Source organism: Suricata suricatta, chromosome 13, assembly GCF_006229205.1.
Source record: "Suricata suricatta isolate VVHF042 chromosome 13, meerkat_22Aug2017_6uvM2_HiC, whole genome shotgun sequence".
NCBI lineage: Eukaryota > Metazoa > Chordata > Mammalia > Carnivora > Herpestidae > Suricata > Suricata suricatta.
Window position 1 is genome coordinate 14,760,540 of NC_043712.1, and position 23,746 is coordinate 14,784,285.

Sequence of the window (23,746 nt, forward strand, 5' to 3'; positions counted from 1 at the left end):
CTAGCTTGCAGATTAGGTATGCAATAGATTCTGTGCCCATTTTCTCGCTTGGACCCTGGGGCTGCCCTGTGAGGTAGGCAGGCCTAGAACCACCTGTCCCATTCCACTGAGAAGGACACACTGGTGCCCAGGAAATCGGAGGGACTTTCTCGCAGGGCTCCCCAGGGACAGAATAGAAGTCCCTTCTGCTCTGCACATGGGTTCTCCCAGTGAAATGAATCCAGACCCATCCAGCTATATCCACTGGCAGAGGCACATGGGCTCACAAAGGTCCTCTGTAATCTCTACCAAATCCATCTCTTAGTCACTGTGGTGGGACCACTTGACTCTGTTTGCTCTTCATTTTGTTGTTCCTCCTGGAATTTGCTTCTCCCTCCTGTGCCCTCACATCCCAGTGCCCTGCTTTCCAGGGCTGCGTCACTTAAGGTCAGAAGAGGGAAGCTGGCATCTCCCTCCTCCCTCATCCCTTGTGATGTGCTCTCTATTTCCCTGAGCCGGGAAACACCTGCCATTTGGAGAACACAGCCGGCGGGTGGGAGGAGAGGGGAGGGTAGAGGTTTTCGTGGCTGGGCAATCTGGGAAATGACTCAGAATAAACAGAATGTGATTGACTAAGTGGGGTAAGGTTGCAGGTTGCATTCACTCCCCACTTGTAGCCTCCTACCTGCTACAATCTGGACAGAGGCCTAGGCACCCATAGCAGCCCATTTGACTTTGCATTTTGATAGTTAGTTTCAACTCTGTGCTGGGCCCTGAAGGCACGGAGATGGAGATGACTGTCCTTGGGAAACTCTTCGTCCAATAAGAATGTAAGCCGTGGACAGAGAGGATGAAATAGTTGCAAAGAGATTTGGTCCAGCTGGGTGACCTTGGATAAGTAACAGAACCTTTCTGAGCCTGATATTTTTGCATCTTCATTTTGGCCTTGGAACAGCTGAACGAGATAATACGGAAAGCTCATGGTTCAAGTAGGTGGTCAATAATTGGTCTATAGTAATGGTTGCTTAGGTGGGCGTCAGAAAGACTGCTTCAGGTTGGAGAGACAGTATGGATATCAGAGATCTGAACATGTTCCTGGAGGAAGTAGTGCCGTAGGGGCCTTGCAGAGTGGGCCAGTGCTGCCTGTCTTTTTACCCCATCCCATACCTCTTTCCATGTGTTTTAGTCCGGCCCCCAGGCCTTGCTCACATGACTTCCCCTCCCTGGAATCCCTCTTTGCTCACTCAAATCCTCGCCATCCCCAAACCCAGCAAACTCCTGCCCTTCCATGCACCCATCTGGACTTCTGTGGCCTCATTCTGTATTCAGATTAAGAATCACCCAGAGTTTGTACTTATTTGCTCTCTACCTATTTCACAGAATCCTAGTATGCATGGCCAAGGAATATCGTTACATAGTGACAGGGAAATATCATTCACACCTTTGATTTTATAGATGGGGAAACTAAGTCCCAGAGAGAAGAAACAGCTTGCCCAAACTACAAAATGCTTTGATGATGCAGCCAGACCTGGGGTCCTGGATTCCTTCTGTTTTCTAACATTTTGAGGGTTTTTTTCCCCTCCCGCTATGTGGATTATAAATTTCTGGAGTGCCTGCCTGTGAAATTTTCTACTCCCCAGGCAGTGGGTACTAACAGCTGCTAGAATTCTGCTCAGAAAACTGTAGGGCCCTCAAGTCCCTGATGCTGGTGTGATTTTAGCTCCTGCTTGTGGAAGGAACCGGCAGGTTTGTGCAGTTTTCCCCCTGGCCCATATTCTCGGACCTGGCAGCTACTTCGAAGGACAGAGCACCTGCCCAACAAGATTTAGCTCAAATCACTTGTATGTTTTACTATAAACATAATGTAAAGATGGACTACCCTGAGTTGTTGAAGAAAGCGAGAGAGCAGGGGCACTTTCATGGAGATGTGGCTGCTTCTGCAATGTGGGCTCTGGGGCCAGTGCGGCCACTAGGGAAGCTGGTCTTTCACATTTGTTGCTAGAGCAGGAGAAAAAAAAAACACGGAAAAATCAAGTTCAACACACACAGAGCCTGCATCTCCTCTGGGCTGCTCCATGACCCACGTTGGGCTTAGGGACCTGGCTTTCTTTCTCCTTAGAGCCGGCCTGTTGGGACTTGCAGATGGTGTCCTGAGGCGGCTCAGGTGACAGTTTTATCGGCTCTCATGCCCTCAGCATTGGTCACGCACACACTCATTTCACCATGGATTCCCAGATCAGCTGCTGCAACACGATATCGCTTTGCTGTGCAGTGTATACAATTCTCTTCGAAAAATAACTTCTTCCGACTTTTTATGTTGAAATATATATATAGTTTTGAAACATTTTTTAAAAAGTAAAAATTTCGGAAGCTTTTAAAAGTGAAAGAAAAGGAAAATCAACAACTATTATGTACTCTTTACTTAGATTTGGAGATCATTAATGTTTTGCTGCATCTGTTTCCTCTCTCTCTTCTGGTAAACGGAGTCTTCCATAGCTTTCCCAGGCTCGATGCCATCACCTGGGACATGCAAAATCCTCTCGCTAACTTTTCCTTGCTGGGGAGTCTGAGCTAGAGAAAGCTTTTTCTTTTTTCTTTTAATTTTTTTAATGTTTATTTATTTTTTGAGAGAGAGAGAGAGAGAGACAGACAGACAGACAGAGCATGAGCAGGGGAGGGGCAAAGAGAGGGACACACAGAATCTGAAGCAGACTCCAGGCTGCGAGCTGTCAGCACAGAGCCCAATGCAGAGCTCGAACTCACTAACCATGAAATCATGACCTGAGCCGAAGTCAGACGCTTAACCGACTGAGCCACCCAGGCGCCCAAAAGAAAGCTTTTTCTAAATGGATTAGCACATTATGTGATGCTCCTGTCTGTGACTTTCATTGCCTCTTTGTCATCCCCAAGGTGAAACCTATACATATGTTTGTCAACTCTCTTTGTGATCTCCCCCGTGCCCATCCTTCTAGCACCATCTTGTACCAGGTCCACCCGGTCCTCCACCCTCCACCGATCTGATTGCTTCTAAATGTTTCTTATCCCCTCAGACACACGATGCTGTCCCTCACTTCTGGGCTATTCCTTCTTTCTGAGACACTCCTCTTCCTCGTGTGCCTGTAGCCAAATATTTCTTCAGGCATCAGCTTACATCTCACTTCCTTTAGGAAACAAACCTTCAGGAAAACCCCTAGATTAGGTCAGATGCCACTGCTAGGTAAATCTCCTCACCTATCGTACTCCCTCTACCAAAGATCTTATCGTATTGTAGTGTAGTTTATTATTATAATTGTTTCTTACACTTACTCTGCCTTCTGGATAGACTGTAGACACGGCAGGGTAGGAACCATGTCTGTTTTCTCCCAGTTGTATCAACATCAGTTTCTGACACAGTTCCTAGTGAAGAGTAGATGTGTATTGGTTGGTTGAGTAAATCTTTGCACAGATCACGTTTGAAAGTGAGTAGAAGGTTATTGATAGTATTTCCCGTCGAAATCTCTCTCCCCGAATCCAGATTTGTATACCCAGGTGCACTGGGCATCTCCCGTGGATGCCGGGTGGACATTTCCATATGTTATGTCCAAACCTGTACTTCTGACCACCGATTCCAGTCACCAGCCACATCCCTCCTGCCCATTGCTTCCACATCTCATTTAATGGAAGATCTACATTTCCAATTGCTCACGCCAAACCTATTGTCTTCCTTAATTTCCCCTGTTCTTTCTCACCCCTCATCTAATCCCCTAGCAAACTGTACTTTTGTTACTTTGAAATGCAAGTCCAGGACACTGGGGTGGATCAGTTGGTTAGGTGTCCCACTTCGGGCTCAGGTCATCATTTCGCAGTTTGTGAGTGTGAGCCCTGCATTGGGCTCTGCCCTGGGATTCTCTCTTTCTCTTTTTTTTCTCTGCCCCTCCCCTGCTTGCATTCTCTCTCCTCTCTCTCTTTCTGCTCCTTCCCCACTTGTAATGTCTCTTTCCCTCTCTCAGAATAAATAAATATATAAAGACTTAAAAAAAAAAAGAAAATACAGATCCAGAATCTGACTCTGTCTTATCTCCTCTCCTGTTCCTCCCTCTGCTCTCTCTGGATTATGTAGAAGCTTCCTGCCTAGCCCTGCCACCTTGACCCCTCCACTCCTATTTTCAACAAGGAGTGTGCTTTGTAGACCATAAGTTAGTTTACATCACATGGTGAGCCCAGTGCCTTGCAATAGCTCCCATTCATTCATTTCATAACGAAAACCAACATCCTTCCAGTGGCCAAGAAGGTCTCACATGGTCAGAGCTCTGTTTTCTCTCTGACATTATCTCCAGCTGCTCTCTGCCCCTCCCCCACCGCTCTGTAGTCACCAGCTCTTCCGATGTCCCTTCTGCCTGGATGGCTTTTCTGCCAGGTGTCCTGAGACAGAGCTCGCTTTCCATCTGCTTCAGGTCTTTTCCCGGTGATGCCTACGCTGACTGCCCTATTTGAAATTGCACCTCCTTCTGCCACCCCTCCAACCCCCAATACCTCACTCCGCCTTTCCTTGTTCCCATAGTATTTATCACTTTCCTGTTTTCCTTGCTGAAAACATTTTTTAACATCCCCTGCTCAAAAAGAAGATTCTTAAGGGATGGATCTGTGGCTGATCTGTTCACAGATATATTTCAAGTGCTTAGACTAGTGTCTGCTGCTTATTAGATATTTGCTGAATGTGTACATGGATGAATTAATGACACGTTGAAAGAATGAATGCGTGAATGAATGGTATGGCAAAATGGAGAGAGCAGAGTTCAAGTTCACATGTAGCTGGCTCTCTTGACCTGGCTCTTGTTGACTATGTGGGTCTTGTACGAGTCCTATCACTCATGCAGCTTTTTTTCTACATTTAAAAATGGAGTAAATAAAACTCTACACATAGGGCAGCTTTGAGGATTAAACTCCGGTATTTGAAATGTGCTTTGCAAACTGAAAGGCACTGTATAAATGTTAGCTTAAAAGGAGGAGGGAGGAAAAAGGGAAGGAAAAAAAAAAAAGAAACCATGAAGTAAGAGTGACCAGCAGGGAATGGCATGTGCAAACTCCTGCGATCCCAGTGCAAACCCTGGAGGAGATAAGACACCAGTTAAAATGAAGTGGAAGAGACCCAGGCGAAAAGCACGTCATGCCCTGAGGAAGGGGAGGGTGAATCATCCCACAAGCGTTTACAAAGAATCTAGAAATTATAAGTCCCTGTGTTCAGAGTTGAACTGGTGTTGATAATTTCTCAGTGTGTAATGAGGACCAAGCCCACTGGTGAAAGAAACTGTAATCTAGAGTTGTGAGAGGTTCAAGAGTCAGCTCTGAGAGTGTGGTGGTGGGAAGGGTAACGATGATAAAATGATACCCTTTATGGGCACATCTGTGTGACCGGCCATCTACATATATTTTCTCAAAAGGGAAACTCATGGAGGAGGGACCTTTATTGTGTAGGAAACAAACCCCGAGGCTTTTTGTGACTGGTGCAAAGCCATCCAGGTGATGAAAAGCAGAGTCAGTACTTGGACCCCATTCTGACTTGATTTCCAGGCCTGTCCCCTTTCTACTAGATTTTAGTGACTGTCATATTTTGCTTTAAGATGGAGGAGTTAAAGAAGTTTCCACAAATGGATAGGATTTTATTTTGGTATTGATGGATGGGATTGGGACAGGTGAATTCTTTCATGTCTTCAACAAATATTTGCTGAGCACCTACTGTGTGCTCGAGCACCGACTGTGTGCACAGACCCATGCAGTGAACCATCCAGTGAGTACAACAGTGTCCTTGTTCTGGAGTTTGGGTGGTGGTGAAGAGTACTATGTGGAGAAAGATGGTGAAGTGTAAACGCACGGATGAGATACTAGCAGACAGTGGCAGAGTTGCCATAAATAAATGAAAATTGGGTAAGGGAATGGGGCGTGGTTTAGTTTTGGTGGCCAGAGATTGCTTCTCCATGCTGGTGACTGAGCTTTGGACAATGAAGGGACCGCAGAGCAGAGATAGGAGGGAAGTGCGCCCCCTGCAGGCTACAGAGACATGGAGGGCGGCCGCATCCAGGCCCAGGGGAGCGCTGAACAAGACCTCTGTGTGTGAGGCACAGTTAATGGGAGAAGAATGGTTGGGAGGTAAGCAATCAGTGCATAGAAGCTATAGTAGAGAGTATTGATTTTTTGCTAATTCAAACAATTTCTTTACTCAACTTTTCTCTCATTGACCATTTTTGTTCAACTGGATCACCTTCTCAGTGCCTTTGCTGGATCCTTCTCTATTCTGGTGTCTCTGTTATGCTGCTTCTTTATCCATGCCCACATTTCAATGATTTCTTCTGTTCTCATTTTCTCACGTGGCTTTACAGAATCTCTCCTGATGATTCGCTTTTATATCCCCAGCTTAGACCCCTCCCTTGAGTTTCAGAGGTATATACTCAGCTTCTTAATAACCTCCTTTCAAGTATCCTATCAAAGTCTGAATTCTCGATTTCTCCTTTCAAATACGTTTTTCCACCGACATTCCCATTTTCGTCTAAGGCCATTGCTAGTGACCCAGTTATTTGTACCCCAAGCCCAAAGCATCTGTGATCTTCATCTTCCTTTCACACCCTGCACCAGCAGATTCGATAGATTTTACTTACAGAAGTCATCTCCAGCAGTATCGCCAACCTGGCCAGTGCCAGCCTCATCAGTATTCACCCGGGCTACTGCAGTGGCCACCTGGTGGCATTTCTGCTTCCAGCTATGTCCCCCTCACGCCCCAGCTCTTGTTCACAGAGCAGCCAGGGCCATCTTTCTGAAGTCTGACTCCTAATCTGTCATGCTTCTCAGATTCCTTCGGTGGGTTTTCATGACAGTTAATACAACATCCAATGTCCCAAGATAGTCCACCAGGACCTCCTTCATGTGGCCCCACTACCTCTCCCTACTCGCTCTCTCCAAACTGGCTTTCTGTCATTTTTCAAGTCCTCTCAACTCTCACAGCATAAGGCATTTTGCAGTTGCATTGCCCTTCTGCCTGGGACAGGTCTATGCTTCCTTTCCCTCTGCTAGGTCTTTACGTTTCTCTGTATTACAGAAGCTACCACTTCCCCCCTATATAAAGAAGCCCTCTCTCCCCCTCTCACTTTATGTCCCTTTACTTTGTTTTTTTTACCCATGAGACTTGATCGTTGCCTGGCATTTCATGGTATAAACATCAATTTGTTTACTGACTGGCTCCCCCATTAGAACGCAAACTTGATAAAGTCGACACAGTGTGCCCTTTTCACTGCTGTATCCTGAATTTAGTAGACTACCTTGAACATAGTAAATGCTTTAAAAAAATATTCGTTGAATGAATAACTAGACTGGAAGTCATGGAGTCAACCGATCATTATGAGAGAGACATGGTCATTCTTTTCTCAGTAATTTCAAAACTTACTATACTGCCCGGCCTGGAGCTATGTGTTTAGACTACTCTGAACAAGCATCCTTCCCCCTCCCCCCAATTCTCATGCAGAATGAATCATGTAACAGAGACAGGAGTAAACAGGTGGTTTAATATGTGTTTTTGTTTGGGGAAGGACAATCTGCTATTGATGAGTAAGAATGCCTAGAGTTCACAGAGGGTTGGTGTACTGGATGGTGCTTAATAAAAAATAAGAGGCTGGGAAGAGATTAGGAATCAAGAAGAAGCTGGCAAAATAGGTAGGCAGGACAGGTCAGGGAGGGCATTCTACTCAGAATTAAGAGGTCTGGGCTACATGTTAGGGAGTGATTCATCTCGCAATGTTCATAAAAATGTAAGGGAAAGGTGAAGGTGGGTGATATTAATTATGAATGGGTCCACAGAGCTGTTACATTTGTCTAGAGTAGGGACAGAGTAACAGGGGAAGGAGCAGGGCATCTGAAGTGTAACTGTGGTCCTGAGGCATCTTGAGGAGGAATCCAGAGCATTTCCTATGCATTTTGTAGACAGTGGGGACTCACTGACAGCTTCCCAACAAGCTGAGCCACGAGCCAAACCACAGTTGGAGAAAATCATTCTGGCTGTAATATGTGGAAGAATTGTAGGATTGTTGAACAAAGCAGGTGGGTGGCATTTGCACCTCTGTGTGTCTTGGCTACGAGTCTTGTTTTATTTAATCTCAAGAGCTCTTTCCCTGGACTTACTCATTATGCTACTTACTGGACAATGGAAAAATGAAAGCACAAAGGTGTTAAGGATTAATTCCAGAATTCTTCACCTCTGAGGATTCAATCACCACCTCTGCCTACCTTCGGAACGTGGTGCAGGCATGAATAGAAACAGGAAGTCATAAAAAGAAACAGGAAGTCACTAAGACTTGGAAAGTTTGGAAACAGGGTCCTAAGGCAACTTGCCAGACTCCAGGAGGGAAGTATTGGCAGTGAAACATTCTGATCGTAGGGGTGCCTAAAAACCGAGTTTCTCAGTGCTGGAAGGAGAGATCCCTTCATAAACTCATTCATGCTGCGTTGATTTATTTAAGAATTATTTACTGGGCACTTTATAGGTTCCAGGAATGCACAAGAGCTGAATGAAAATAGATGCAGTTTCTGCCCCATGGAGGTCGCCATCTAGTGGAGGGGATGATGGTAAAATCATCACACAAGCACATCACTGCCAGCTGTGTTCGGGGTCCGGGAGACCAGAGCTGGCTGGGGAAGTCAGAGAAAGACTGTTATAGAAGTGACCTTATGGCTGAGGCCCAGTACATTGAAAAGCAGGTTCCCAGAAAAAAAATGGAGAGAACATAAATCCAAGGTAAAGGGGACTGCAAGGGCCCTTCAGCTCTGGGGTTCTCTATTTTACTCAACAAGGGTCACCCAGGAGTTTGTTAAAAAGGCAAAAGCAGAGGAGCACCTGGGTGGCTCAGTCAGTTAAGCATCTGATGTCGGCTCAGGTCATGATCTCACATTTCATGGGTTCGAGCCCTGCATCAGGCTCTGTGCTGACAGCTCACAGCCTGGAGCCTGCTTTGGATTCTATGTCTCCCTTTCTCTCTTTGCCCCTTCCCTGTTTGTGCTCTGTCTCTGTCTCAAAAATAAATAAATACTTAAATAAAATATTAAAAAGAGGCAAAGGCAGAGACTCTGCTTTGCTAAGTTCAAATGAGCTCTTTTTTAACATAGATTCCCACCAAATTCTGATGCAGGTGGCCTATGGACCTCACTTCACAAAGCACTGATAGAATGGGAGTCTGAGAGCTGTCACATCGGGCTCCTTGGTGTGAAGGGGAAGGTGGTGAGGGGAGAAGCAGGGTTCGGCACCCACCCCACCCCCAGGGAAGTTCTACTTATATCGGACGTGCCTATTTCCCAAGAGATGTGCTGCAATATTGTCATGTGGGTTTTCCCCAGAAAGATGCAAGCTCTCGGTCTGCATCATTCATTTTCGGAGTCCTAGCACCTAAAATCAAGACTGAATTCTGGTAGATGTCCCCAAACAAGCAAAGCAATAAAAACTTATTTGAAAGAATGAGTTCATGAAGCAAACATTTCATGTCTACACAAAAATTGGGAGGCCATAAATCCCATCCAGCTGTCCATTTTACAGATAAGGAAAGTGAAATCCAAAATGGATTCATTATTACCTATGCTGGTCTGGCTTATTGTGGTAGAAGAGGTAGATGTATAAAGCATTTGCTGGCAGCCCAGTGCTTGTTCCCCTAGCCCATGGTCAGCCCTAAAGGAAGCCAGAATGTTGGCAGCATTTACCAAGAGGGAAGTAAGAAATATAAGGTAGTCTGGGAACAGTTTCTATAAATTCACAGACTGGAGGTTCCCAGTGCGGAGTCAGCTTGCTAGACAGAATTTTGGGGTTGCAAAGCAGAAGTCAAATCTGCATATAATGTTAAACCTGGATTGAAGTTTTTGAGCCTGGTGTTCTTTCTCTGTAAGATGGAAATGGTCAGAGGCGCCTGGATGGTTCAGTTGGTTGAGTGTCCAACTTCCACCCAGGTCAGGATCTCACAGTTCAGGAGTTTGAGTTCTGCGTCAGTCTCTGTGCTGACAGAGCACCTGGCGCCTGGCACCTACTTCGGATTCTGTGTTTCCCTCTCTCTCTGCCCCTTCCCAGCTCTCTCTCTCTTTCAAAAATAGATTTTAAAAAAACATTAAAAAATATATTAGAAGATAAAATGTGTGTAAATACAAATATTAGGTCACCGATGTTCTTTTTGCTTAGGCACACAGATCTGAAGACTCAAGCATGCCCAGTGTTGGAACATAGGTATATTCATGATTCATGGCTGAGTGTAGGGATGTAGGGAGGTAAGCGTCTGCATGGGGGGGGGGGTTTCTTTTGGAAAGCACCATGTGCGCTGGCAGAAGAATGGTCTCTGGGAACTGGCTTTCATAGGAGGTGGCCATTGAAACGCCTTCCTAACCAAGAAAATGAACACTTGCTAGTTCCTCATGGGGACACCAAAAAAGAACCAAAGTACCATTTGATGAAGAGGAACCATTTTTATGTGCTTTGGGGGGAAAATAGAACTAAAATTTTGAGTGTAGGGGGACCTGTGAGGTAGACCCGGGGCTCAGCACCTCTCAGTGTGGCTTGGAATATCATCCATCCAACTCAAAGCTAAAACAAACAACAGACAAAAACAACTAAGTAGGTAACCTCTTCCATATCTATCACCTGTCCATGTGACCCTAACACACCTGTCAGGGGCTACAGTATTGGCTCCCGATGGAAACATTTCCAGTTTAGCTTGGCATCCAGAAGACGGTTCCTAAGGTTCAAAACACACCTTTGTCTTCTTGAAACTCCTTGGGTCGCCTAGGCAGTAAATACAGCAACGACAACACTTTCCATACACCTTGTGGGTTCTGAGTCCCTCCTGAAAGCCTCTCTGTCAATCAGTTATTCAGATTCTGCTTTGAAAGCTTCGGACAGGGGCCTCATCACTTCTCAGGGTGTCCTGCTCTATCTGATTCATGCTATCAGTCAGAAGGAGTTTGCTGTATTGAGCCAGGGCTTTATCATTCTGTCCATCCTTCCTCGTCAATCCAGTTACAGCCCTCAGAGCTGTGTTTTCATGGCATTACAACTCAGAGGATTCCAACAACTAGGAAATTGGCGGGGTCTTCCCTCTTGTGATGTTTGGGCAATCAGGTACCTCTGGGGATGCCTTAGACCCTCCCCGATGATGGGCCTTTTTTTTTCATCATTGCATACATTAAGTTAATTACCTTGTTTATTCATCAAATTGTAAATTCCACTTGAAAAAAAAATGTTTATTTTCTTAACTCAGGTGTGATCTGGGCATTAAAAAAAAATTCCTTCTAATCTGTATTGAAGTAATGACTTTGTTATTTAGGTTTAAAAGGTGCTCCAAACAGGCTGTGTGAGAAAACATCCTTGTTTTCTAATTTTCTTTGGCCCAGTAGTTTAAAAACATTTTTAGGGTAAGGGAATCTTGTTGTCAAACACACATGCACACACACACACAGTATTTATTCATCTATCTGTTGGTATAGCTCAAACTATAAATCTTTGATCTGGCTTCCTTCATAATTTCCTTAAACATGCATTATTTGGCCCAAGCCAATGGGTTAGATCAGGGTCAGCAAAACTCTCCTGTAAAGGCCAGATAGTAAATATTTTAGACTTTGTGGGCCCTGTGGTCTCCATTGCAACTAGTAAACTCTGTCACCTTGTCCAAAAGCAGCTGTAGACAATTCATAAACAAATGAACATCATGGTGTCCCAATAAAAATTTATTTACAAACAGGCAGGGAGACACGTTTGGTCTGTGGGCATAGTTGACTGGCCTCCGAGTTAAATCTGTTTTTGAGAACTTTGGTTCATCTGTGTTGAATACAGGATGATTTTAAACCCCCAGTTCTTGACATAGAACCAACAATTCAGTGGATGTGTGTTCCATGAGCTGAAGGAAAAGCTATTTCTTAACTAGTTTAAAGTAAGGACAGAGAAGCCTTCTACTCTATCGGGAAATGAGAGCAAGGCCTCTCAGGGAATGTGGGTTTGGGGAAGGCCCAGAGATGGCATCCTGCTGGCTAATACCGAAATATTTCAACAAGGAAGCAATCGGCAATAAATGCAGTATTACTTGTCGGGGAAGTTGTTCATTTTTTTTTCTTGTAAAAATATGCACCAAGACAGAAGGAGATGAGCAGAGGTCTCGCTGTGCCAGACCTGGATTTGAATCCAGCCCTTGTACTGACAGCTGTGTGTCCCTGGGAAAATCATCTTCCCTCTCAGACTCTCCGCGTTTCCATCTAAAGATTGAAGGCCGTACATAGATGTTATCTGTGGTCCCTCGGAGCTCTCAAATTTTGTGGGCTGAAAAAGAAAATTCATATAATTGCAATGTTTAATGGGATTTATGATAATTGGAAAATAATTGCTGCTCCAAACTTTTATTAATCTATATTTAGTTATGAGTCATGCTTTCACAATAGATGCTTTCGAAATAAGCAGAGAGACAAATTGAGTAAACAGAATTTTAAATATTTTATTTATATGCAGTTTGTATAATCCCTGGAGCCCATGAGCATATTAAGATCATTTAAAATATCCATTAAAAGTTACGTTTTATGCGACAAACTCCCCTTTTAGAATGCCTCGCCAAAGGATAAATAGCTAACATTTATTGAGTAGCTACTACTGCTAGATTAATTGTATTCATTATGCTTAATCCTTCCAGCAGCCCTACAAGGTAAGTACTAGAAGTTCTGTGGCACTGAGAGTAGCTCAGAGAGGCTGAAAAATCTGCAAAAATCACTCAACTGACAAATGGCCAAATGCTCATTCACAGCCGGGGCTTTCTGACTATCTGACATGGTGCCCTTATGGGGCACCATGACTTCACAAAGGACCTATCTGGTGGCCCATTTTCTGGTGCTCAGTGGAATGAGCCATTTGCTTTTCCCTGAGATCTGCAGAGCAGTACCAAGGTGGTTTGGGAATGTCACTGGTGTGGTCATGCCAGAGTGGGCAGAGGAGGGGCAGGCAGGGAGAAGCAGAGAGGACCCAGGCAGAGGATCAGGCCATTGGACTTTCTGTCCCGACTTTGTGTGGGTTTGCCACATGGCCATCACTGGCCTGGGCCTCAGTTTCCCCCACTTGTGATGGTGATGGCAATACTCTAGCCCTCTTTCAGGTTGTTGGAAGGATAATGTGTGTGATGACTGAGCTTTGTAAAGGACCGAGTGCCGACAGACCCCACACATTGGGGTGGTGGACCAGAACAGAGGACATCAAATCTGGGATCAGGGACCCAGATTTGCCACCAATGGCATGTGGCTTTGGGCAAGTCGTTTCTCTCTTGTTCTTAGTTGCCTCATTTGTGAAATGACAGGAATGTCCTTGGCTTGTGGCTCTCAAAGCCTGTCTGTTCTGAATTTTGGATGTTTTGGCACAGAGACCGCTCAGGAGATGGAGGGCATCTCAGGAAATAAATAAGCCACTTGGAGTACATAAAGCAAGTGCATTCTAAGCAGCTTTTGCCCACAGTGGATCCCCATCATCCTTACTGCGCCCCCTACCCTGAGTCACAGGGCTTCATCAGGAACCCCACTTGCTTTTCAGGAAATGGTCCATTTATATAAAAGTTGGGCCATTCCAAGGATGCCTGTTGTGTTTCTATGTTTCCCTTTCAAATTTCTATTCAGTGAGAAGCCTGTAGCTGCATTCCAAGATGCTTCTACTGGTTTCTCTGAACTTTATTCCCATGTGAGCCTGCAGAACTGCTGCTGGGTTGATATAAAAATAAAAATGCCGTTACTTAAATGAACACACATTGGAAAACAGAAAGGATTATATACACATCGTAAGTAAGGATTATTTTATTCTCCACAGTTAAGTCAGTGTCTCTACTTGTAATTAAAATGAAACTGTTCACAGTCATATTTTCAGAGAGGCTTTTGAGTTTTTTTCCCCTGCTCTTCCTCTTCCCACCCTTCTGGCACCAAATTGCCCCAGAGATCCACGTGGGTGCCCCGATTCCACAGCTGCCCTCTCCCCTATGTTGTGGGGCATAGAGACAACAGGGGATTTGTCTCAGACGCCCTGGTTGTTAAGAGGCATCATTTCCATTTCACATGTGCCCTTGGTTTCACCTTGCCCTGAGGTAGCTAGAGATCATGTGGGGAGAGACTGGGAAGAGCAGACAAGAGAAATATGATCTCTCTCTCTGTGGTTCAGTGACTTCTCACTCTCCTCCTCTGCAATTCTCCTTGCTCATCTCTGGGGACAATTTGCTGCTAGCAGTGGTCCCAGACCCTCCCATCCCCCACCCCCCATCCACCCAGAGGGTTTGTTTTTATCCCACTTCCAAATGATTAGTTAATGCAACCAATGGGATTCGCCACCCAGAGATAAACAGTTATGCCATCAACAAGCATTTATTGGGGATACAGTGTCTATAAAGAATTCTAAAATGTATCCCTGGATTAAGTCAGAACACTAGAGAGCTACATATTTAGACTGTAATATGGTTGACTCTCATGGAATTGCTGTACCAGAAGATGCTTCTGGAATATGCACTTGGCTACCTTGAGCCAATCAAGTATTGGTATATCACTGACCAGCATTGATTACCTCCATCCCTTTATGAGAAACCATGGCGGGGGGGGGGGGGGCGTCTGTGTCTTCTTGTAGCCTTTGGGAGATGTGGGAAATGTGTGTTTCTCCCTCAACTTTGAACAACCTCTCTGTTATCTTCTTGACTGTATGGCTCTTTGGGCTGTGATTCCCTTTTTCCTTTGGCTACAGGGAAGCTCAGAGACATTTGTAGTCCCCTTCTACCAAGTGTGCAGGACATTACAGACTTAAGTTTGCATGCTAATTTTAACCCTAGCTTTGAAAGCAAACATTCCCTTCCCTTTATTTTTCCATTTTTCTGTATTTTTAAGTTTATATGGTATATGTTTTTGAAAATCACCTCCAACTATTTCTGCTATGAAATCAGATTCAAGTTTTTAAAAAAAGGCACATGAGCTGCAAAGCACACTCTGTAAAGAAGAGAAAAACGAGCCTTCCGTCTTCAAAAGTTATTAGTAGCCTCGATTACCCAGAAGACATTGGGGGAAACTCACATGTATCCAGCACTTATCTATGGCCCCAGTGCTGTAGGTGGTGCTCTCCTTCCAACCCCTAGAAGTTGAAATGGTGACCCATCCATTTTATACATGGGAAACAAACAGGAAAATTTTACACAATTGAAACATCATTATGAGTGAGTCTCTGCAAGTAGTCATAATAGAAAAATACCACCAGCAGCTTACAATCGTACAAACCCTGTTGCAATTGACCATCATTTCATTGATCTCTCAGCACGATTCAAGGAGACAGGTGGTCTCTGTCTTAGTCACATGTTTCAAGAAATTGCCTGCCTGCCACACCCCCATTTGTAAGCCGCTGATCCCTTTCTTAAATTCAGACTCTTCCTTCCTTAAAATTTTTTTTTAATGTTTATCTTGGAGAGATGGAGATAGTGCAAGTGGGAGAGGGGCAGAGAGTGAAAGCGAGAGCGAGGGGAAGAGAGAGAGAGAAAGAGAGAGAGACAGACTCTGAAGCAGGCTCCAGGCTCTGAGCTGTCAGCACAGAGCCTGACACAGGGCTCGAACCCATGAGCCATGACCTGAGCCGAAGTTGGATGCTTAACCGACTGAGCCACCGAGGTGCCCCTAGACTCACTCTTTCTATTAGACTTCACAAGGATCAGATCCCATCAGTTCCAGAAGTTCCACCCACGAGTAACTTGAAAAAAAGCCTGCTTGCTTCTTCCCGTCTCCTGACTCGCCATCCACCCACTGTCACCCGCCTTCCTACTGGAGCCTCTCCCAGGACCAGAACTAGAGTGACAATATCTACAACAGCTTTCATGGTTTGAGGGCCCCTTCCAAGTGCTGTGCTACATGATTTTATTTTATTTTTTTTAGTTTATTTATTTATCTTTTTTTACATTCCATTTTATTTTATTTATTATACATCTTTTTCATGTTTATTTTTATTTATTTTTTAAAATAGTTTATTGTCAAATTGGTTTCCATATAACAACCAGTGCTCTTCCCCACAAGTGCCCTCCTCCATCACCACCACCTCTTTTCCCCCCTCCCCCTTCCCCTTCAACCCTCAGTTGGGGAGAGGGATGCAAAACTTCAAGATTTTAATATGATGCTAAACCCACCCCTGTGTGGTAGACAGGCTCTTCCTGGATGACATCTACACTTTAGAGAGGGTGAGCAAACCCGTCCACAATTTCACAGCTAATTGGTGGCAGAGCCGGGTTTTAATTCAGGATTCCTACCTCCAGCGCCCAGACTGCGAGACGCAGAACTGAAGATCCTCTCATACAATCAGCTGATTTCCCAGGAGAGTAAACACCTTCCCAAGGGCACAGAGCCAGTTCCCCTGCCCTTCTCACAGCCTTTTCTCCTCCATGTGTCCTTGAGGGTGTGTGCATCTGTGTGCCCATGGGTGCGTGTGTGTGCGCACGCGCATGCAGGGGAGCAGAGGGCTATATAGTAAGGAGGACGGAGGACGAGGAAGGAGCCCCAGAAAGGCAATGCTTAGCTCTGATCTGAAAGCTTGGGCCTAAGGGCTTTCTCTCCAGCCTCATCTTAAATCTGCAATCCTGGCCTGGGTCTTCCAGGCACCCCCTGCTGCTGCTGTCACCCGCCCTCCCGCCCCCGCTGCCCCCAGTGGGGCGGGCCTCGCTGCAGCCACCCCATGCCTTCCATCCAGGGTCCTTTTTTAATCTCAGTCTAATTGGTTTGCCTGCCCTGCTGAGATGCTTAATTGGGCATAAGCATATTGCACGGATCTTGTACCATTGTGAGGCCTGCCTTCTCCTCCAAGGGGAATTTGCTTGCTCTGTGGGCTCGGAGGGAAGGATGTATTTTATGTTGTGCTCAATGCACTGGGAACTTACATGAAACGGTTCCTGGGCCAGCAGAGCGGTTAGACAACATGACAAGCAAGACTTTCTCACTTTCCTTTATTTTCAATCTCTTTCTCTTTCTTTGTGTCTCTTTTTTAAAAGGTGGTTTGTTGCAGGGAAAGGTCAGTGCCTGTGGAGCCAGGAGCCCTAGGGTCTAATTTCAGCCCTGCCAATCATTTGCTCTGTGATTTGGGGCAAGAAACTTAATGTCTCTGAAATTCAGTTTTCCTGTCCATGAGTTGAGTGAGTTGGGTTTGACAACTTCTATGAAAGGAGTATGCTCTCAGAGCAGGACTCAGAACGCCCGGGTGGCTCAGCCAGTTAAGCATCCGACTTCTGGTTTCTGCTCAGGTCATGATCTCATGGTCGTGAGCTTGAGCCCCCGCATCGGGCTCAGCACGGACAGTGCGGAGCCTGCTTGGGATTCTCTCTCCCTCTTTCTCTCTGCCTTTCCTGCACACTCTCTCTCAAAAGAAATAAATTAAAAGTAAAAAATAAATAAATAAAAAAGAACAGGGGCCATACTCCCTGTGGGCCAAATCCAACCCACCACCTGCTTTTATGAATAAAGTTTTATTGGAACACAGCAAAAGTCACTTGTTTATGTACTGACTGTAGCTGCTCACACTTCAAGGACAGAGCTGAGTAGCTGTGACAGATAACTTACGGCTGCAAAGCCTAAAATATTTACTCTCTGGCTCCTCTTTTAGAACATATTTCAGATTGTGTCATTGCTGAAAACCTTCTTTTGACTCTGTACATTACTTGGAATTTAAAAATAAGACATCTTTACCAAATCCAACATAGCCTTTTGAGATCTATGCCTACTCCACCCTACATTTTAATGTTATTTTTCTCTTCTCACCTTTCCTTTTATCTCCTCTCCGGTACTTATCTACTCATCTAGGCTTGCCTCCTTGTTGTCCCCTAAACCTGGCAAACATTTCTACCTCAGGACCTTTACATCTGCTCTTTCTTCTTCCTGGACGTTCTTCAACAAGTTGGCCCCATGCTCTCTTCTTCATTTCCTTCAGGGCTCTCCTTTACTGTCAACACATCAAGAAGGCTATCTATGTAAAACCGCGTTCTCACCCCACCCCTGGGGATCCTGATTGCCTTCCTCTGCTTTATTCGTCTTCAAAGCCCTTCTTCCTCTCGACTCCTTAGATTTGGCTGGTATGATCAGTGCGCTCTCACTGGAGCTTAAGCTCCTGGATATCAGCTAATTTGTTTATTGCGATATCCTCAGATCTGGAAAAACAGTAGGTGCCCAAACTTTGAAAACAGAAATCAACTGTTTCAGCTCTGATGCTATTTAAATCTACTTCTGAATAAGTCTAAGTGCTGTGACGCCCTTTTACTTCAGTGTGCTTTGGTAAAAGGCATAAAATTTTAGATTCCTATAACTATTATAGTCTTTGCTCCAGCATTTCTACGATGACCACAGAGTCTCATGAATTCATTCTTCAAGTATTTTTGCCCTTGATTCTTGGCCAATCAGAACAGAGTTTCTAGACTGGAACCTAATAACATGGTTTGCCCCACAAAGCCCTTCATCGTGTGATCACTGACAACCTTTCTGTCTTTACCTCTTACCATCTATCTCTCTCACACACACCCCCTCTCCCTCGCCAATCACCTCATCCTCCATTTTCACACATGGAGTTCATTCTTCTGGAAACCCCCCTTCCCTATCTTTGGCCATATGTGCTCATCAAGACTGAGCTTGTATGGGAGAATTTGTTGACACCCCCACTTCTGCCCCTTGTACAGATTGGGTCAGGGACCCTTTCTCTGACTAAAGTTATTGTTTCAAATAGCACAGCATAGTCACATAGCTTCCTGAAACAGGCGGGTTTTTTCCACGAAAATGGAGGAATTCCTCAGGGTCAGGATCCCTGTGATGCCAAACAGGGGGTGTCTAGAACAGAGTCAGTGCTTTGTAATCATACCCCCGGCTGCTGAGCTCTTCCCACATTCCTGGCTGTGTCTTACCAGACCCCCAGTTAGGCCTGGGACCACCCAGTGAGGAAGGAGCTAGGTACTCAGCATCAGCATTCTCCCTAATTCTTTAAAGGAAGCAACCAAGATGGCAGGCCCTGGATGGGTAGCTGGTGGGTATCAGATTGACTGTAGAGGCTGTGGAATAAAGGAAGGAAGGAAGGAAGGAAGGAAAGTAGGAAGGAAGGAAGGGAAGGAGGGAGGGAAGGAATTGAGTCATGGGCTTGTAATTTGATATAATTTGATCTATGGTTTTCACATTTTACTTCTCAGTATCCATATTAAAAGACTGATATAAGAATTGGAATACCAATTTTCCACTCCCAGCTCTACCACTAATTATCTGTGTGACTTTTGACATATTACTTCACCTCTTTGTAAGTAAATACACATTAATTTTGAGAAATGTAGCCATATTCACGACAAAAGTTAGTCATCTAAGGTCATAAGTTATAAATGAAAGTGATTATATATATGTACATATATGTATCTACACATATTTGTTTACTGAAGTATGAGTGTTTCTATATATAGATATAACTTAATAATTACATGTGTATGTAATTTTATAAATTTCAGGGAAAAGCTAATGAGGAAAGACTCTTTTCCTTAGAAATATCTGATGATTCTCATTGGTTTTTATCAGTCATCTCTTGCCGAGTAGCAAATTCCCTCCATAATGTAGTGACTGAATACAATAGTATTTATTACCTCAGTTTCTATGGGCTAGGCATCTGGGTGTGGCTTTGCTAGGCACTCTTGCCGTCTCCAACCTGTGTTAAGTGGGTTCAAGGCTCAGCTGGAAAGGGTCTGCTTCCTGGTTCACCCGTGTGGTTGCTGTTATGATTCAGGTCCCCCTGAGGCCCCCATTCCTCAGAAGCTGCCAGCCAGAGGCTTCCTGGAGTCCTGACCCTGTGGATCTCACACCATGGCAGAGACAGACAGTCACACACACACACACACACACACACACACACACACACACACAGGGCAGGCAAAACAGAAGTCAAAATCTTCTGTAAACTACTCCTGGAAGTAACATTCCATTGCTTCCACATTCCGTTCATTAGAAGCAAGTGGCTGGGTGCCTTCCTGCCCACACTCAAGCAAAGGGGATTGAGTACACTGGGGTGGGAACACCACCGTGTGGGGTCATGGGGGTCATGTCATAACCTACTCATCACACCTATAAAAACTCTCCTCAGCCTGCTCGGAAGTCCCACCCTCTCTCCCACTTTCTCCATCTCCTCCTTTCTTGATCCTTTCCTCAGGCCCCTCTCTCTTGTATCAGCTTTTCCCAGACCTCTGTGCATCCCCCAATCTGCACCTGCCCTTCCTTCCATGGAGATAGTTGCTCTTAACCACATTTCTGCCTATCTAAAAAGCCCATGTGGACTTTGGAACTATGGTTCAGATATGGCCTCTTTTCTGAAGCTTCTCCCAGGGACCTGAGAAGTCTGTGCTCTTCTATGTCCTGTAGTCCTTGATTTACAACAACCTGGAAACGCTCATCTTCCCTGCCATACCATGAGCCTCTTAAGGACGTGTGACTGTGGAGTGTCTATCCCCTCCTGGAGATATCATACTTTGCACTTAGTAGGTGCCCTGCAAGGGTTCATTGAGTATACTTGATTCACTGGATAAGTACTTCTGAGCTGACTTTATTTAGAATTTGAACAGTGCCGTGAATTATGAAAAGAGATTCCATAAGCAGGCACAGACCGTAAGCTCTGAGGTTTGGAAATGTATTCCAATTTGAAAGCATTTTTTTTCCCAGACCCACATTCCTCTGCTTCAGGGGTCAGACTCCACCACTGAATTAATTACAGGGGTGTATTCTGGGGTGACCCCAACCACCCCCCACCCCTGGTTCAGCTTCTCCTTCCTTCATTCATCTTTCCCGTCTTGTGGCAGGAAAAAGGGACCTTTTCATTAAACTCTGGTTCCCATCATTTATCGTGTCTGACCTTAAAGCACAAAGAACCTGAACTAAGGCCCTTCAAATTTTTACTTGTATTCCGTTTGCATACTTCTTATCCACTATCCATGAACCTTTAATGATTTTCATGTCTGGGAATGTGTGAAAAAATATAGTTATAAAACTATCTTTCACATTGGATTAGTACCTGGCAGTTTCCAAAGGTATTTTCACACCCTGCATTTCACGTAATCTATGCACCAGCAATGAGAAGTAGATAATATTAATTGGATTTTATAGATAAGAAAAACATAAGTACAGAGAAGTGGCATGATTTGCCTAGGATCACACCACATAGTTTGCAAGAAGCGGAGTGAGATCCTGAGCAGACCCCTGGGTTTAAGGCTCTTCAGTCTTGATCACCTCCATCATTAGTGAAGGGAAGAGTGGAAATTCTCCCACATGGTCTTCCAAATATAGCTTTATTTCTTACAGTAATAACAGTGACTGCTCACCGAATACATGTTAAAAGTGTGAATCACACTGAGCTCTGGGTTGATTATTTGATTCTGGAATCGTCTTAGAGCAGGGCTCAAGTTGCTTTGCGCTTTAGGTCTTGTCCATTGTGGAAGAGCCTTTGTCTCCTCCCTCTCTTTCTCCCTTCCTTTCCTCCATCTACTCATTTGTTTATTTATTCACCCAGCTGGCAATTTTTAGGAATTCTACCACGTAACAAGTAGCATGTGCCTAAGAAGATTCCAGCTCTGTGATATGGTTCACCGTCTAGGGGGAAACATGGATAAGCAGCTAGGCAACAATGATTTTTGTATCCTGATGCTCTCTAAGCAACATGAGAACATGACCATGTCTATCTGGCCCGCTACAGTATCCCAGTGGGTACTGTTCAGTAAATATTTGCTGGCTGAAGAGAATTGAGAGCTCCAGATCTAAGTATCATTTGACAAATGTTAATAATAATTGCCCGGGGGCACCTGGTTGGCTCAGTCGGTTAAGCCTTTGACTTCGGCTCAGGTCAGATCTCACATTCGTGGGTTCGAGCCCCGCGTCAGGCTCTGTGCTGACAGCTCAGAGCCTGGAGCCTGCTTCCGGTTCTGTGTCTCCTTCTCTCTCTACCCCTCTCCCTCTCATGCTCTGTCTCTCTCTGTATCAAAAATAATTAAAACATAAAAAAAAAAAAGAATTGCCCTGGATGGGATGGTTGGGAAGACTTTGCCTTGGGGGTAGAGGTGGAAAGTTGAGGCATCTTGCTCCTGTCTCTTGCCCAGGGAGTTTGCCCGTTGGAAGGTGAGGAACACAGCCATCGAGAGGAGAGACCTGGTCCGCCATCCAGTGCCCCTCATGCCAGAGTTTCAAAGAAGCATCCGCTTGCTTGGCAGGAGACCCACCACTCAGCAGTTCATCGATACCATCATCAAAAAGTACGGCACCCACCTCCTCATCTCTGCCACCTTGGGAGGTAGGTTGGCAGCCACTGGGCCATAGCCTTGTTCATGCCTTGGGGTTCTGGGTTGGAGGGGTTGGGATGCTTTAGGAGCCAAGCCAAGCTAACATCTCTGCCACTCTATGTCACTCCAAAGCACGTGTTGCCAGATAAGCCAAATTGACTTGGTTGCTGTGGTCATATCAGAGCACTCGGTTCCATTCCCTGGGACAGTCCAACTTGAGTTTACTAACTTTTGTGGAAATTCTAACTTTTGTGGCTTCACCTTGGAATTAGCTCAATTCATCAGGGATGCTTAATCTGATTATTGTATTAGTTCCTTTGGAATGTGGTCTAATCTGGGGAAATAATTAAGCTTCAGATGTTGTTTAGAGAGTTGCCTTTGTTTATTTAAGTCTGCTTTAGGGACTGATAACTTGAGGTTATCATTTTACAAATAGGGTGTTATTTGTATCTTATATGGACTTGGAGGAAGTTAATGGGAAAACAGACTAATTGCTCGACATGGCTTTACCTTACCTATCCCTCCCCATCCAGTCCAACCCTTCAGAGAGGAGGATAAAAGGGAGGATATAAATTTTTGAAAGAGGGGGATATGGTATAAAATTTTTTTAAAACAGAAGACAGGGATATGGTAGAGACTACTGTATTTTGATGCGTATGGTTCTTGCCGACATGCATTTTATATTAGGAGCTAAAATTCCTTGAACATCAGTTTTCTGCCACAGTGACGAGGGCCACTAAATTCGGAGAGAGCCTCTTTGGTGGGGGAGCACCATGCTTCCTGCTCAGGGGGCTGTGAGGTTGCATTTAGATATGGCCCTTGCCCGCGAAACAAGAATGGCGTGTTGCTGGAGGCAGGGTGGGTGGACAGGGGTATAATTATAACATTCGATCTTCTCCTGCAGAAGAGGGGGAGCACCAGGAGCTGGAGTGGCTGGGACAGACTCTGTGGGAGAAGCAGCGATATAACTAGACAGAGTCGGAGAGGCACAGGGGAGGTGCTTCCTAGGCTGAGCTGGTAGTCTACATTGTGAGGAAGCCCAGATTAGGAACTTGATGGAAACGGGGGTGTGAGGGGAGGTTGGGCAAATCCATTCATTCTTACTGTAAGAAGAGACTATATGTATTATTTGCCCATAGTAGGCATTGTACATTGCCATTAGTCCTCAAAATCTGCAAGTGAAGTCAAATCATCTCCATTCTCTAACTAAGGAAGCCAAGAAGCAGAAGAGGTGTGGCTAGTAAGTGACAAAGCTAAGGGTTTGTTGTTGTTGTTGTTGTTTGTTTGTTTTCTATTTATTTAAACTAAAAACAAAACCAGACACAGTTCAGTTTACCCTAAAGTTGGGCTTTCTGTCCACAAAGCCTGCATATGTTTTGTTTTTTTTTACTCAACATCAGTTATTTCTTTAACCAACTCATTCACCTCCCTGATCCACCCACGCCCAAACCAGTGAACCAGCATGTAAATGTTTC

The 23,746-nt window shown here is 44.9% G+C and overlaps 1 protein-coding gene across 1 annotated transcript in view; it reads left to right on the plus strand.

Moving 5' to 3' along the window:
- The window catches only part of BRINP1 (BMP/retinoic acid inducible neural specific 1), a 172,896-nt gene that overhangs the window by 84,475 nt on the left and 64,675 nt on the right, over nucleotides 1-23,746 (plus strand). Inside the window, exon 3 of the mRNA XM_029920697.1 lies at nucleotides 22,092-22,282. Coding sequence (XP_029776557.1) covers nucleotides 22,092-22,282 — 191 coding nt within the window. The remainder of the gene's footprint in view (nucleotides 1-22,091; nucleotides 22,283-23,746) is intronic.